Below are 16,207 nucleotides of genomic sequence, written 5' to 3'. Positions count from 1 at the left end.
CAGACGGACATGAGGTTCTCAGGACATGGGGCAGTGCCGGGGCTGGGGAACGGTTGGACTCCATGAGTTTGAAGGGCTTTTCCAACCAAAATGATTCTGTGATTCTATGATTCTAAGTCCCAGTATCAATAAAACCAGACACTTGAAGCCCTATAGACTTAATCAGAATAACCAGGGTCTGCCTTTGCCTCCTGCTGGGATCCAGTTACATCCCAGTGAGCACTGGGAACAGCATCGGGGAGGGAGGGACCCGGGTTTCACAAACAGGAAGATGTCGGTGTGAAGAACTGAAGGGAGCCAGCTGCTGTCACGCCAATATGCTTCAGAAATGGGACCGGTGTCCCCGTGCTGGACCAGAGGGATGTCCCAGCAGATGTTCCAGCTGCTGCCCAGGAAGCTTTGGATGCAGAAAACCTCTGACCGCATGCAGGTTGTGCAGACCCCTCACCAGCCTGGGAGCTTCACACTCCTGAACTTTTGCATGAAGTTATTTTATAAAACCTACTCCAGAGCAATAATGTCCCTGGAGGGAGCTTGAAATAAATGGGAAGCAAGAGACGCTGCAGCTTTGCAGAGGAAGCGAGGCTGGTTTTTGCTGTTGTAAAGAGCAGAGAGGCAAAGGCTGCTCTGTCTGGAACTCTTTTTTTAAAGTGGTGGCTCTCAAAAAGGGGAACAAACAAAGAAACCTCCCCAGCTGCTGCCTCCCCTCCTGCAAAGGCCTTATTTGGGCAAGGCTGATGGCTGGTCTCATTTGCAACCAAAGAATCGGCCAGAACCAGGTACTTCTGCCTGCACTTCTTTGGTGGATAACCCCCGTGCTCCTGGGAGCCTCCAGCCTGAGAGATCCCTTGGGACACTTGTCCAGAGCAGAACTGCTCTTCCTCGAGCAGAGACACCCTCGCAAAGCCAAGGGCTTCGGCTTGTGGTACCTGCGTCTGAACGGACCCACCAGCCAGCGTGGAGGAGCTGGACCCGTTTGGAGAGCGGGGACGGAGAGAAGGGAGCTGTGCCTCAAAAAAAGAGCTGTTTCGACACGAGAGGAAGCGCTGCCCACAGCAACGAGAAGGTCATATCAGCAGCCGCAGATTTTAACTCGCTTTGTTGCCATCCACTGACTTCCAGGAAAGCAAAGGCAGGCGATGCTGTAACTACCCCCACAGGAAACCTGCCCTCCAAGCGATGTCTCTCGAGAAGTTTGCAACTGCTGGGGGAACCTCTGAGGAGCTGAGAAATGTCACCGCGTACCTGTGCTACGGTCACCGCGTCACCCACGGCTGCTCCTGGGGCTGAGCTGGGAGCGGAGAGGAAGAGGAAGGTCAGAGTGAGCAGGTGCTGCTGCTCCCTGTTTATTCAGGAGAGGTTTTGTTTCCTGGCCTGCCGCTCGTTGCAGCTTAGGAGAGAAGTTGAAAACAGAAGCCCAGCCAAGCAGAACATTTTGTGAGATGGTACTGATTTCATTCAGCTGCCAAAGTTAAAAAAAAAAATAAACACCGCCACAAAAAACCCAAATCAAACACCTGGGAGAATTGAACAGTTTCGCTCTAATTCAGTGGTTATTGCAGTATCAAGGTTGTATTCAAAGATTAAACACCAGAGCCATCTCTCTCGTGCTTACGCATACCACAAACACAAAGAAAAAAACCAATAATTTGAAACCTCAAACAGATTTAAAAATCTCTCCAAGAAGAGACTCTGTCCTGTTCCCTCGCACATGTTCCAACGGGTTTAATCCCAGCCCATAGTTCCCTTCCCTTCCAGGTACGAAACCTTGCGGGCTCTGGTTTTCCCACTCCAGCATCATCCCAAACATCGCGGATCCAGCATCACTGCAGGGCTGTCTGCTCAAAGCGAAGGTCTGGCCACTGCTTTACTGCATTTTATTATAACACAGGGTTACTTTTGCTTAGCACATGCATGCCCACATCTGCAAAAGGTCGGGGAGAAAAGACACGAAACCTCTCACTTGAGCTCCTCAGCCACTTCCAACCACATTCAGAGCAGGAAAAGCTGCAGAAGAATTGCAGTTCTGGGGGTTTTATAAAAGCGGGCGGCAGATGGATGAGAGGTGTGCCTGTGTCCCTACGAGACATCAGAGAATCAGCAACAGCTTTTGCTGGAGGAGGGAGAAACAGGACGGTGTAAATCCTTGGGGTCCCAGCGGTGACAAGTGTCTGCAGCTGTGGGACAGGCTGTGTCACCCCCAAGGGGCTGGGAGCCCCGGGGACCCTGCCCGGCCACCGCTCCCCCGAGCGCGTTCCAGCAGGTGGCACTCGGAGCATCCTTGATGGTCAAATGTGTTTCTGTTGTGAAACAGGAGGGGAAGAGCAGCAAGGACCCATTTCACAAACACCCACCTCACGAACACCTTTGTGGGAAGACTCAGCACCCCTAAAACAAACCAGGGAAGTTTCCTGGAACCTGGAAGCTCTGCACCCTTTCCAGATACAAGCCACAAAACGACCAGGATCAGCTGAAAACGAGCAGTTTGGGCTCAAAATACAAGCTCAGGCAAAACATCTTCCCAAACCCCACTGAGACTTTCTGACAGCTCTGTGCCGCTGCAGCCAGCGAGAGAAGAACCTGCAGGACTCCGCACCCAGCGAAATGAGATGCCAGACAGAAAAACACCTTTAACTGCCAGGAGATACGGAACTACTTAATTCTGCAGCTTCTCCAGAACAAATTAGTCTGCATTTAGGAAGCGCAAAGGACGCTGCCTCGCCTCCCGCAGGAGGAAAGGTTTGCTCTCAGCAAATTCAGATCAACTCGTGTTTTGATGGTGGTAAAACCAGGAGACCCCATCCCAGGCTTTTCTAAATCAGGAATATTCCTCTCAGGAACCAGCATTAAATCAATATCCTCTATTTAAGCGCAAGGCAGTCTTGATACTTTCAGTACAGAAGATGGAAACCCTTTCTAACTGAATTGTAAAACATAATGCGGGCTTCACAAGGAGAACGGAGCCGTGTTTACCGCCTCTGGAGTTATTGTGGGACGTGGAAACTATTCTCTATCGCAGGAACGCAGGAATTCCACACTCCTCCCACAGCACACATGCTGCTGGCAGTTTTCTTCTTGCAAGACACATGAAAAGTGGTCTCAGGATGCGGTAAAGCCTTTTCTTGGTATCTACCAGGTTTTGGTATGTGAAATAACCCAGCTCTCTTCCACCCTCCGGGACGGGCACACGTGCGAGATACATCGAGAGGAAAGTGCCTGTCGCATTTTCACGGTGGTTCTGAATTTTATCAAAAGTTTAAAAAGAAACAAACAAACCAACCATGTCCAGAACACACCCTGGGCTGTGCATTACCAGCACCCCAGTGAGAACGCGCAGGATGAGCGCCTGCCATAGCGAAGCACAATTTTTCATTTAATGCTTGTAAAAAACACTGATGCAGCGCGTGGCCACCCCCTCAGCCCAGCCGTGACACGGGGACACGGTGCCCTGCGGCCGGGACCGTAGTGCGATCACCATCCACCCCCTTCCCAAACATCACAGGACAGGAATTACTGTCACCCCGAACACTGGGAATAACACGTTTTGTCCTACTCCCCTAAAATACAAAAAAACGCTCTGTTAAGGAGGTTTTTCCCCCCGGGTGTGTCCATGCAGAACCCCAAGTCTCCCCTGACCCCCCAGAGCCCACCGATCCCAGTGCTGGTGCTCTGGGCTGCCCGTGGGGGCAGAGCCATCGCCTCCCCTCTGTGTCACACCCTGCGTGTTCCCGCTGTCACCCGGTTAAATACACCGAGGAAATCAATACTGCCACGTCTCAGAGCGCTTACGGGAGCGCAAAAAGATACCGTTCCATACTGCCAGAGCTATGCCAGAAGCTTTGCTGAGACCAAGGTTTCAAGTACAAATGAGGGATAAACGCCCTGATTTTCTGTACGGTGACATTTCCTGGCTGCGCACGGCAGGATTAGCGAGGGAAGGGCAGAGATTTCATGCTGGGAAACCCTTTTTGCCTCAGAGCACCAGTGCAAGGAGATCAGCTGGAGTTTCTGGGAGGCGATGCCTCTGCTTCTCTCGCTGGAGGCAGCCCCAGGCGCATGGCGAGTGGTTTTTCCTAAGGATGGAGGAAAAAGGCTCCGCGCCAGGCAGGAATCCTTAGAGCTGGGACTATTGTCCCCACCGGTCCCCCAGCCTCCCCCAGCCCCTGGCAGGCGGCACAGAGCAACCGCGGGGGGGAAAAGTGATTGCAGCTTCACCTGGAGCTATGGAAGGAATTTACTGCTCGTGTCAGAACTAGGCTGCTGCTTCCAAATAAAGCTGAGACTTGTAAAGCTGCTGGAGCTTCTGAGACGGAAGGGAGAGCTCTGGATCAGTGTCTGAGCCAGCCATGGAGCCACTGACCCCCCCAACAAACCAGCCAAGGGGGCTCGAAGCTCCCAGTTGCTGGGGGGCATCCTCCAGAGATCCTACTCCACTCTGACTCCTTCAAAGATTAAATGTGAATAAGTTCTTTGAGCTCTTCAGGGTCCTTTTGGGTGTCAGCTTCCACCATCCTCAATCAGAGCCCGGAGCCCGCGGCTCCTCCGTCCCTCCGAAGCACCAGCAGAGCTCTGGCCTCGCTCACGCGTCCTCCTGGGTCCACACAGAACCCGACTTCAGCAACCCCGAGCCCCCCGTTCCCCAGCTCAGACAGCCGGGAGAAGCCTGGCCGAGGATCCCTCGCTTTGCTCAGGAACTCTGATGGGGAGATGGATGACACAGGTTTCCTCCAGGTACAGCACAAAGTAATAGATTCTTTTAGTTTTTTTCCAGTAAAAGAGGCTTTCTGGAGGCAGAGCTTGAGGCAGTTTCTGTTAGCTGGGGGGATGCAAATGGAAGAGAAGAAAGCGGAGCAGTTGTGATGGGTCATGCGGGAGGGCTGCTCGGGCGCTGCTCGCCAGCTCTGCAGACTCGGCTGCATTCCTCGTGTGCAAGTCCTGTAAACTGACCCCTCTTCAATTATTCATTAGAGTCTGCAGCTCATCAGAGACTCTGCTCCTCAAACAGGCATTTATTTATTTGTATTTTTTTTTAAGAGCTCAGAAGCTTGCTGTTAACCATAGCCCAGCCTTGCCAAGGACGAAGAGCAAACGCTCCGGCAGGAACAAGCCAAGCAGCTGTCACGCATTACATTAAAAACAAACCCACTTGATTACTTCAACTGACAAGACAGAGCAGCCAGTTTAAACGATGAGCTTTAGCACTGACAGGCTGAAAAAGCCGAGTGTTAAGAGCTGCGGCCAGTCCCTGCGGTGCAGAGCCGGAGGCGCATTTCCAGGCAGCACCGTGCCATGTTCCACGTGTTCTGCTCCCGGCTGGTTATCCCGGGCGCTACAGCAGCGTGGTTCACCCAGAACAACGCACATTGATGTGACGCAGGTATTTCTCTGGCCCAGAAGTGTCCGTGATTCCTGTCTATAGCTTCCCTTCCTGAAGGTGCAGTGGGGGGAGGATCTTGCTGCACCTTTACCTGCCCAGGACACGGGGATGGCGCAGCAGGAATTACGCAGAGCTGGGAAGGAGCCGTGTCTCCCTCTTTAGTGCATTCCTGCTACGGTTTGCTGCCGAACGGCAAGGCTTGGCCTGAGCAGGTGGGGCCCCTCGTGCCTGGTGCACAGAGCAGGCCCTCGCTCCCATCTCAAAGGTCTCTTTTATGGTGCAAAGCAGAGCTGGGAGAGGTTACTTATTCACCTCCCCAGTTTTCATTGCGCACTGTGATTATCACCCAAGAACAGGCTGATCGGCACTCCCCGCGTTACCTCCAGAGAGAGTGGGCACGCTCAGCTTCGCAAATCCACTCCTCTGCTCTTCATTATGAAGCGATTTCACTAATTGGGTGTTGTACTTTCATGCGTAATTCCTCACACTTGGCACCTTCAGGGAGCACCAGCTCACCCCTCAGCCAAGCTGGCTGCGGAACAGGCTGTAAAACCCCAATTACGTGAGGTTCCATTTTTCCACTGAATTCAAGCCCTCTGCTGCCGTTCTCCAGCTGAACAAGGACCAATCTCCAGCCTACCTGACAATTAAAATCTAAAGAACATAGGAGAGAACGAGGTTCAGCACCTACAGACCAACACACAGCGCCAATCATTAGCCCCTGGGGCAGAGCAGCGTTTGAGAGCAGGTCCTGACCAGCACAGAGACGCAGCTGTGGTTAACCCAGGGCTGTCACAGGAGATGTTTCCTTCGCTGTCAGCCCAGGCTGTGTCAAAGGAAACAGAACAAGAAGAAAGCAAGCCCTGAAATGCGGAGGATATCAGGAGGGCAGTCCCGCTCCTCTACTGTCATTATGAACATGAAAGGGCAGCTCTTGTGCTCAGCATCCCGCAGACATTGCACTGGAACCTCGCACCAACGGCGCCGCTGCCATGCTAAAGCCAACATCAAATTTAAACAGGGTCAAACATCACCACCAAAGAGGCAAGGAAAGCAAAAAGCCATCCTTGTACCTGTCTTTGCCAAAGGCTCCTGTTGAACACAACGCTGGATCAGCAATCTGGTTTGGGAGATGTGGCCAGGATCACCTGGCAGATCACAGAATGTCAGGGGTTGGAAGGGACCTCGAAAGCTCATCCAGTCCAATCCCCCGCCGGAGCAGGAACACCCAGCTGAGGTTACACAGGAAGGTGTCCAGGCGGGTTGGAATGTCTGCAGAGAAGGAGACTCCACAACCTCCCTGGGCAGCCTGGGCCAGGCTCTGCCACCCTCACCGGGAACAAGTTTCTTATCTTTAAGTGGAACCTCCTGTGTTCCAGTTTGCACCCATTGCCCCTTGTCCTGTCACTAGTTGTCACCCAGAAGAGCCTGGCTCCATCCTCCTGACACTCCCCCTTTCCATATTGATCCCCATGAATGAGGTCGCCCCTCAGTCGCCTCTTCTCCAAGCTCAAGAGATTGCAAACTCCTACAGCAAAGACACACTGGGAACATCCAGATAAGCAAGAATTTGGGTATGAGCAATCTAGGGTTGTGCTCGCTGTCAGGAGAGGGTTTGGCTTGGAATTCCTTAGGGCCACGGAGCTGGAATGCTGTTGGGATGACCCAGGCTCCTTTCCCTGTGACCATGCGAAGGGTGGCGGACACTGCAGACAGCCCAACCTGTAGGATCTTGCAGGCGTTTCCAAGATACTCTGATAAACACACCGAGGTACGATGCTTGCAGGGACTTGCATACCACAATTGTTCTTGAAAGGTGGGAATCCACACAGGAATAAAAGCCGCAAGAAGTTGTGAAACGCAGCAGCTGTTCTCAGTAGGAAGCTGAGCTGGAGCTACAAAGGTAGCTAGAAAGCACCAGATCACAGCCAGCCTGGCCCAAAACATCCCCTCGCTACCTCTGAAGTGACCATTTTATCACGTTTCATGCCCAAAGACCCTAATGTGCAACAACAGCAGGTGAGGTGATGACGGAGGCATCAGACCCCATCGGTCTCATGCTACCAGCTGCAAAGTTCCCAACTCTTTTGAGGAACTCTTGGATTCCCTCCTTTGCAAAGCGCCTTTGGTTATTGCCCAGGCAAATAACGATTGTACTTCTGGCAGCATCCCACTTGCAGGGACAGGGGGAGGGACGGCACTTCGGCGTGGGCGTTGAGTAAACGCCACTGTCGCTGCTTCAGGCTATTCTTAGAAGAGATCACAGAATCAGCTGCAAAAGGAGAGCAAGTATAAACGCAGAATAAAGGTGCCTCTTCCCCTTCCAGCTCTCCACACACAGCTAGAACAGACTGGCACGGGAGGGATCCCGAGCAACCTTCAACTTGAGAACGGCCAACCGCAGATGTTTGCTGCCGCTTGCTTCTCCTTCTTTAGTCCTTGTTGTAGGTAGAGCCTGTGCCAGAAGGTGCTGCTGACAATGTCTACCCCAAAATGAATGAAAAAATAATACAGGGATACTCAGTGCACTGCCTGCTTCCCCCATTGGCAGCATCGCAGCTGGTTCAGAGTCTGCCCTGAAATCCAAGATATGTGTTTATAGGAGGGACCTCATTTGTCTGTCCTGGTGGGAAACGTACCTTGTACAAACTTGGAAAACGCGACCGAGGTTATTTCAGGAGCGCGTAGCAGAGCTTCACGTGCTCAAAAGTTACCGAAAATGGGATTGTCAGACACCGCTCACAGGCATTTTGGCCACAGTGCCTTGGAGAAGTGCAAAGCAGGACACCTGCACGGGGCTCGCATGGTTTCCCTGCCACGGGGTGTTGGACAACGTGGCGCTGCTGCGCTCCAGCTCCCCGGCTGCAACGGGGACTTTGCTTCCATGTCGCACAGAGGGACAGACAGAGCAGCCCCAAGTGCCTTTAGGCCTCTATCGCATGATCTTTCTGTGGGGCTGCACCTACAGATGGAATCAGCTGGGGTTTGTCCCAGTGATATCCTTCAAAGAAAAAAATCTTCAATTATTTTTAAAGCAACATCCTTCAGCTGCTCTTACAGGAAGGCGGTTTAGCCAAGTGTTTGAAGATGAAAGAGGCAATGTCTCAAGTCTTAGAAGCCCAGTTGCAATCCAGCCAGAAGAGACAGATTCTTTTTTTTCCGCGTGCCAGAGATGCAGGCACAGTGAAGAACCATAAAATCACCGTTCTCGGGGGAGGGAAGTGCACAGTCTCACTGACCTGAGTTCATCTGACCCATGCCAGATTTCTTTGCAGGCCACTGGAAAAATGCCAGTCCAGCAACAGGGACAGAAATGCAGAACAGGGAGCTGAGATGCAATGGCAATGCTAGAAGTCCAGCATAAGTTCCTGGAAAAGAACTGGCTGAAAAGCAGTCAATTGTTTTTTAAGTTTAAATGTCTTTTGCTAAAAATATAGACAGTAACCAAGTGGGAAAACAATGCAATAAAGCCCCCCTGGCCTTTAGCACAGACGATGATTCAGAGAGAGAAACTGCTACAGGGCACTCACTGAGGGTAAGATACAGGACAAACTCTTGACAACCCGCTCAGCAAGGTCTCCCAAGCCAAATCAAACATGTAGTGTCGTTCTTCGCTGTTACAGCATGTACATATCAGAAAAGGAAATCCTGAAAGGCTTGTGATTGCCAGGTCCTGATACGGCTCTTCTACCCTGTATTGCATGGCAGAGAACTACGGACACAATTAGGAAATACCTATCCTAAAAACACCAGTCCTTGGTCTCATACTTGGAAGTACAAGTACTCTCATACTTCTCATATCAGAGAAATCAAGTCCTTCAAGATCATGCTGCTCATGTATGGAGCAAGAAGAGCGTTCGGTGTCTGAAGAAGGTCTAGCAGATGAAGACCCTTGCCCAAAATGTGGAAGACAGGAGCTCAGTTCCCTCTACCACTCCCTGCTGATGTTAATGGGGAGGCAGAGGGCACCTTGACAGAAGTGGAGCTTCTCCCAGTCCCACCAAGGCAAGAGGATAAACAGATACCAGGCCGTCAGGAAGGGCAGCTGTGCCAAAACCATCAAATACTCTTGTATTTCTCATCCCATCTAGCAAGATTACAACATAGAGAAGGGTGTAAACACAGCACTGAAAAACCCCAGGGATTCTCATTCCTAACCCTCTGCTACAGCCTCCAGTCCCTCGACTGCGTGCTGGGCTGAGGTGGCCCTTGGGAAACCTTCCAGACGTGTTCAGCTGACCAAAGGGACAGGAAGACAGAGGGTTGGTCTTTTCTGTTCCACTGCTCCAGTCCCTTGCACTCCCACGTGCACTCATCCAGATTACAAAGCAGCAGCTTACAGGATTTAAAAATAGCCGACCCCGACCCATTCCCCAAGTCGGCTCACACCCCAGAGGTGACTTAAAGATGTGACCCCAGAGCATTTTTACCTTGGCTGGAGGATTCCCACCTTCTTCTGCAGCAGCCTGTCCATTCTGCAAAGGAAGAGAACCTGCCATTAGCACACAACAAGGACAAAATAACTCATTTAAAAAAGAGAAAAAGACTCTTGTCCAAAGAGTCTCTCCACACTTCCCCCAAATGAAATTAGGGCTGTTTATATATCAACCATCCCTTGTGGGGTGAACAGCACCTCTGCAGTCCTCAGGTGTGGGTCTCCAGGGCTGTGCGTACGGAAAAAGCTCTAGAGACACAGTTGTGTAGCCACATCATCCCACCCCTCCTGCATCACCCCACCCATCCCGCACCATCCCATCCCTCCCGCACCATCCCACCCTTCTCACACTCATGTTGCGGCTACCACTGGGAGCAGCAAGCAGGTAAGATCAGGTGAAGATGAGAAAGCAGCGCTAGAGTACATTTAACAGGCATTTTGCCATGACGTTGGCTTTAATACGAACATTTATCAGTTATTTATTACCCTATCACAGCCGATAGCACTGCAGGGAGCCCGTACCACCAGCCTGGCTCCGAGCCACCTCTGGCTGGCACGTCCAGCTCCTGCTGCTGGAGCTCTGTACAAAGTCACAGCAGGTGACCTGAGCCACCCAGAGTGGCACCGGGCCGGTCACACCGAGCACTGATCAGGTTCAGCATAGCACTGTGCCTGCAGAAGGCGGCAGGAGCAAAAGTGGGTGGTTTTTAATTAGACGTAGATACTCAGAGCAGGGTAGGCATGTACAAAAGGTTTTCTGCAGGCTGTGGAAAAAAACAAGGGCAGGAAGATTTTGCTTTGACATCTATTTGCACTACAGTCTCAGGCTCAAAAACCATGGAATTCTTCTCGTTCTTTAAGAGAACGAGGCAAATTTATTCATGCCTCTCCAGATGTTATGGTCCAAGAGAAGAGTCGCAGTGCAGAACCACCACACCAGCTGAGGAGAAAATCACCTGCCTCTTGCCCTGCAATATTTGCATTTCTGTGGCTCCACTCTGAGCTCCATAACTCACCTTCTTACCAACTTAAACTTAAGTCCCCAAGTATTTTCAGCCAACGACTGAAAAAAGCAATAGCACTACCATGCAAGCCAAGTTCTTCTAGGGGAACGTTGCCATGATGTTTACACGGAGCTCTTGGTGCCATTAGCATGAAGAATAGCTACGAAGTGAAGTAAGATTTTGTTTATGTATAGCCTGCACAAAGAGGGGGAAGACACTGCACTCAAGATAACCAGACTTGGAAACACACTTATGTTTACTGACTCAGCTGTCACTGATCAACAATTCATAACTCACTGCTAATCAAAACCATAGCTCATGGAGGGCTGTTTATGTCTAAAACGGCATAAGAAGCAGAATTTCCGTGTCGGACAGAGGGAATCAGTGTCTGGACAACAGATCTACAAGGTACATGTTAAGAGAAGGCTGAGTTGATGCCCGGGACAAACTCTTTAAGGAATGCAGGGTCTGTCCAACCCTTTGGCTTCAAGGATAAGCCAGGAGACACCAGGTGCTGCCTGCAGACCAGCCAGACCTTTGGAGTGCTGCATTTCGTCACCCTTGTCCTGCTGCTGACAGAAACCCGTCCTACCTGGGGATGGAAGGGACGCGGAAAGGAAGAGAACAGAGTCCATCCCAGGGAGCTTTCCTGGGTGTGTAGGTCCGCAGTCTCAGAGGGATGAGGCTCTTGATGCGACAGTCACTTTCTCAAGATGACATAAGGCAGATGTGTAAGGAGAGATTTGCAGTATTTAGAGCCAAGTGCTTTCCTTCTACCCCAGAGCAAAACCAGCCTTTATTCCCTCATATGGAATTCAAGAGCCATTTGTAAGTGTCCAAGATGGAAACGCACGCACAGCTACAGACTCATCACCTCCCCAGATAAAATACGGCCATTCACTGCGTCGTAAGTAGAGCTGAACTAGTCTGTGGCTTTCTTGGTTTGACATTTGCCTCTTTAAAATGCTTTATTTCTGCACGCCCCCTGCATACCACGCACAGCGTGTTAGCAAGTGCCTGTGTGTTCGCCTCTGTGCCAGATACCCTCTGACAGCACATTGTTCTCAGGATTGGAAAGGAGCCTCCTGAATGTCCCACTCCAAAAACAACCCGAAGATCTCCCGGTAGGCAACAACCAGGCAATACCTGCTGCAGGAGGGGGGGACGCAGCTTCCCTCGAGTGCCCAGGGCTGATGAAAGTGGTGGCAGAGCAGGGTTTGGGCTACCAAGAAGTCAGCGTGAGCCTCGGCGGGGGCCAGCAGCTTGTCCCTGCAGCTTTCCGTCCAGCCCAGCGCTGGGGTGAGCAGAAATGGGGATTACGGAGCTAATCTGATGGGCACGTGGAGCGGCAGCCTGGCCACGAGGGCCCCTCTGGGCGAGCGACAGCTAAAACCGCCCGAGAGGTAACGCAAAAGCCCTTCTGCACTCACGCTGCTCTAATGAGTTCTCGATCGTGTGCAGAAAGGTGTGCTAGAAAACAAGTGTATTTGGTTACGCAACTGCCAGCCTGGCTGAACTTGGGAGATATTTATCTTAGGACATCTTGCATTTTAAATCCCTTTAATTCCACATAATCCGCACCACAGGGAGCAATTTAGAGGCCAGGCCAGTGCTGCTGTGATCTGAAAGCAGGACGGGTCTCACCCCTGGCAGGACCATGCCCACTCCTGCTGCCATCAAGGGCTGCGCTCTATAGTTAGCACCATCAGCACAAATCATCCCGGATTATCGACATTTCTCCTTAGAAAGGCAGCCTGCTGTGATTTCTGGACGTCTAGGTTTTGACTGGTCACTTTGGAGATGCCCATATACAACACAACAAGGGTACCAGGGACCCAGAGATGCTCATTGACCCAACTGATGAACCGTGAAGCACTCCAGTAGGAAGGAGTGGGGGAAGAAACCCTTCGCCCCAGAGCTTCTACTATTTTGACACGAGAAGGCGGCATTTTATTATTATTAAGTGGAATTTATAGATCTTGCCTATTGCAGTTCAGAGAAAGGAAATGATTCTGCAAAAATAAAGATCTCCAAAAGAATTCGTGTAGCCCAGCCAGACCGAGGAGTCCACACACAAGCCATATCAGAGACGACAGTCGCTCAGCTTCCTCCCCTATCTTTTGATCATTGCTTCATGCGCTGTTCAGCTAAGATGCTTGAAAAAGATAGTTATTCACGAAAAGCTCCTGCTCAGTAAAGGATGATGCACATATACAGGGAAAAATAATTAGCTTGAAGTGGTTGGGTTTGGCGTAAGCCCACGTCAGTTGTGTTGCTGTACGTTTGTGCAACAAGCCCAGAGTTTAAAGAAAAGCACAGCCCGATGACAGTATCCATCGCTATGGTGATGAAGTCATTCAACTCCACTCTCTATCACTTGGACTCTGCCCCAGCCAGGTTTTTCTACTACATAAGCAATATTCTGAATAATATAAGCAGCAGAGACAACAGAGGGGAAAAACAAAAAAAAAGAAGGAAAAAGCATTACGAAGGTGGCTCAGCCCTCAGGACAGAGGGACTTGTCTCCTGCAGGGGGTCAGCTCAAGCTCCCACTGCCACCCAGTCCCACATGTTTCACCAACACAGCTCCAGTGGGCTGGGACAAGGGACAGCGGGGATAAGGGCACCAAATGGGGACAAATGACACCAGCCGGGACAAGGGACACCAGTCAGGACCTGTCCCCAGCAGCAGACGGCCAATGCTCCCAAAACACAGTGGAAAAACCCCAAATCTCTGCACAACAGGACTGATGCCTCCACCAGCACAGTGACAGCACCTCTGCTCCATGACTCAGAAAGCAAAGGTTGGAGGAAGCCAGTTTCTAACCTGGATGGCAGCGATCCCAGGGCGATTTACGTAACTGATGTTCCAGAAAAGTCTCCTCGGTTTCTCAGTGGTGCCACCTTGCCCAGGAGCAGTGAAAACTTTCTCCTTGGGCCCCTACCCTAGGTGATTTTAACCTCTCAAGGTGCAAAACTCGCTCCGAGCCCTAGTCTCTCTCTGGTTTTCAGAGATATGCTGCTGGAAATAAGGGAGCCCTCTAAAGCCTGGCCCAAGCGACAACAGCCAGGTTTAGAGGTGAAGAGCATCTGTGTTATTTTCCTCACTGGAGTCAAGTGCATGTACCTGCTCACCTCAAAACAAAGGGAGGTGAATTACTAACGTCCCACTTGTGATCCTGAGATGTAAAAAGACTGATCTGCAGAAATAGCACCTGCAAGCGGCTCCTGAGCCTGACCTAGAGCTCTGGCCAAGGTGAGAGGGGGGAAGGGGACAGCTCAGAAGCCAGAGGCAGGCCCTCCAGTTTCAGTTTACAATTAACACACCCGTTGCCAATGCAATGGGGAAAACAGCTCTTGCTGCTGCCACAGTCTTCACAGATGACAAATACACCGGGCCCCCCAGCCGCTTCCGCACGGAAGAGATCCCGTGATGCTGACACAGCGCCCGCCTGGCACCTGGGAGACCTGGGATTAAGTAGTAAACCAATCTCACCCACGGCATTCACCGCCCTGGGCACCGGCATTAGTTTCCTCCCATTATGAGTCTAGTTGCGTTGTCTCACTTTTCAGGCTATTTTCCTACTTGGGAATAGAAAAAAACCACAAATAAAAAGCCCTGTCTCCCAGCAATAACCTCCACCCTGGCTCTGGGCGCACCGTGTGGTTTCAGGAATCGCGATCGAGTCACCGCAGGACTTTCCTCCTCTCCCATTTTCGAGCACAAACCCATCCTCGTGACTTCACAGCAGATTCACTGAGCCCACCACACCTTCATGCCCACTGTTTGGCACCCACAGCACAGACAGACCCTCCCCACAGCTCCCCACCCACACAGGGGGTCTCTGGGAGAAGCTGTGGTGTATCTGGCCAACGAAAATGAGGCAAGCACACCTCCCATGGCAGCAGTGGTGGAACGCTGCCTCCACTCAAAACCCAGATCTCTTAAGAGGCAATTTTAAATAGGAATGAGCAAATCTGACCGATCAAGCATCACGATGTCCCCAGGCATGATAAAAGAGCGTGACAGCGCTGAATCCAGCCAAAACGATGGGAAAGCATCAAGACCTGACTAAACACCTGGGACAAAATCCCCACCATCCCTCTGGCTTCTCCAGGAGAGCTGCTAGCTCCAATTGGGATGAGAAGATGTTTAACTAAAGAGTGCCAGAGCACAGTGCCTCAGCTGGCTGCTCTGCGACGGGTGAGAACTGCTACAAGCTGTCCCTTTCTCCTGAAATGGCTGTGATGCAAGCCTGCAGATGTGGACAGATGCTATGCACTGTCCTGCACATCTGCTTTGGAAGTCTTCATTAGAAGGAAAAGAGCAAAGCAGGAGGAAAGAGCAAAATATCCAGCAAAAGTGACACAGGACCGCGATCAGAGTTTGAAACACAGGCCTGGGAGAGCGACTGGGGAGGCAGATAATGAGAAAGCCTGGAGCAGAAAGACCCAAAATCCGAGGAATTTATCCCCCGGGCCTTCAGCAGGGACCGTTTCCCGGTGTGTCTGGGAGGAGCCGGAGGCGCACGCTGCTCGCTCTCCCCGAACACCCAACGCCAAGGGCAGCAGCGCAGCCGGGAAGCCCCCGGCGCCCCAGCCCCGACCGGCTGCGACCCCCCCGAGCCACCAACGCCCGCCTCGGGGAGCCGCCCGGGCCGGGGTGACCGCAGCAGCCGGGAGGGTCCCTCCGGGAGGCCGGGCCGGGCGCTCCTTTGTTCGGAGACCCCCGGAGGTGGCGGGGAAAGCGGGAGGGAAGCGACGCGGAATCCTCCCCCCCTTCCCCAAGCCGGGCATGGCCGGTGTCTCGCTCACCTCCGTGTCCAGCTGCACCAGCTCCATGTTGGGCCAGGGCTCGGCCAGCTGGGCGAGCGGCATGCTGCCGGCGGCCCGGGGCTCGCAGCGAGCCCGGCGCTGGGCACCGGCTCCCCGGGCCGGCCGGGAGCGGCGGGGCGGGGCGGCAGGGGCGGGGCGGCGGGAGGGGGCTCGGCGGGGCCGAAACCTCCGGGAAACACCGCCCGGCCTGGGGGGGGCGGGATGGAGGGTCGAGGGGGAGGAGATGCCCCTGTTCTGGGGGTCGCGGGGGGGTCAGGGGGCTGCGCCCTTCCCTGTGCGATTTGCTCGGATTTTAGGATGAAAGCAGAGGTTCCAACTGCTGGGAAGGTGAGGGGGCAGTCACTGCGCGCTCAGGTCTAGCAAAGGAATCCTCAAGGCACCAAGAGCATCTGAACGTCAAACCTCCACTGAACAACGCCCAGCGCTGAGTGTTCCCACTTCTCCCTGCCTTGGAAAGATGTTGGGTTTTGTTTTGTTTTGTTTTTTTCCTGTACAGTTTCACACGATGCTACAGAACACCAGAAGAAGAGGTGGTGAGGCTAAACGCGGTGACAC

At 52.4% G+C, this 16,207-nt stretch overlaps 1 protein-coding gene across 4 annotated transcripts in view; it reads right to left on the bottom strand.

Annotated features, from left to right (window-relative positions):
• The window catches only part of RPS6KA1 (ribosomal protein S6 kinase A1), a 45,775-nt gene that overhangs the window by 22,125 nt on the left and 7,443 nt on the right, over positions 1-16,207 (bottom strand). For 3 of the 4 annotated variants that reach the window (XM_065650785.1, XM_065650783.1, XM_065650784.1), the window contains exon 6: positions 9,808-9,852. In XM_065650785.1, coding sequence (XP_065506857.1) covers positions 9,808-9,852 — 45 coding nt within the window. Of the gene's footprint in view, positions 1-9,807; positions 9,853-15,631; positions 15,746-16,207 lie in introns of those variants that run through there. The other variant, XM_065650786.1, reaches the window with a different exon arrangement.

Source organism: Caloenas nicobarica, chromosome 23, assembly GCF_036013445.1.
Source record: "Caloenas nicobarica isolate bCalNic1 chromosome 23, bCalNic1.hap1, whole genome shotgun sequence".
Classification (NCBI taxonomy): Eukaryota; Metazoa; Chordata; class Aves; order Columbiformes; family Columbidae; genus Caloenas; species Caloenas nicobarica.
The sequence above is the reverse complement of the archived record's forward strand: the minus strand, read 5'-3'. Positions and strand labels throughout refer to the sequence as shown.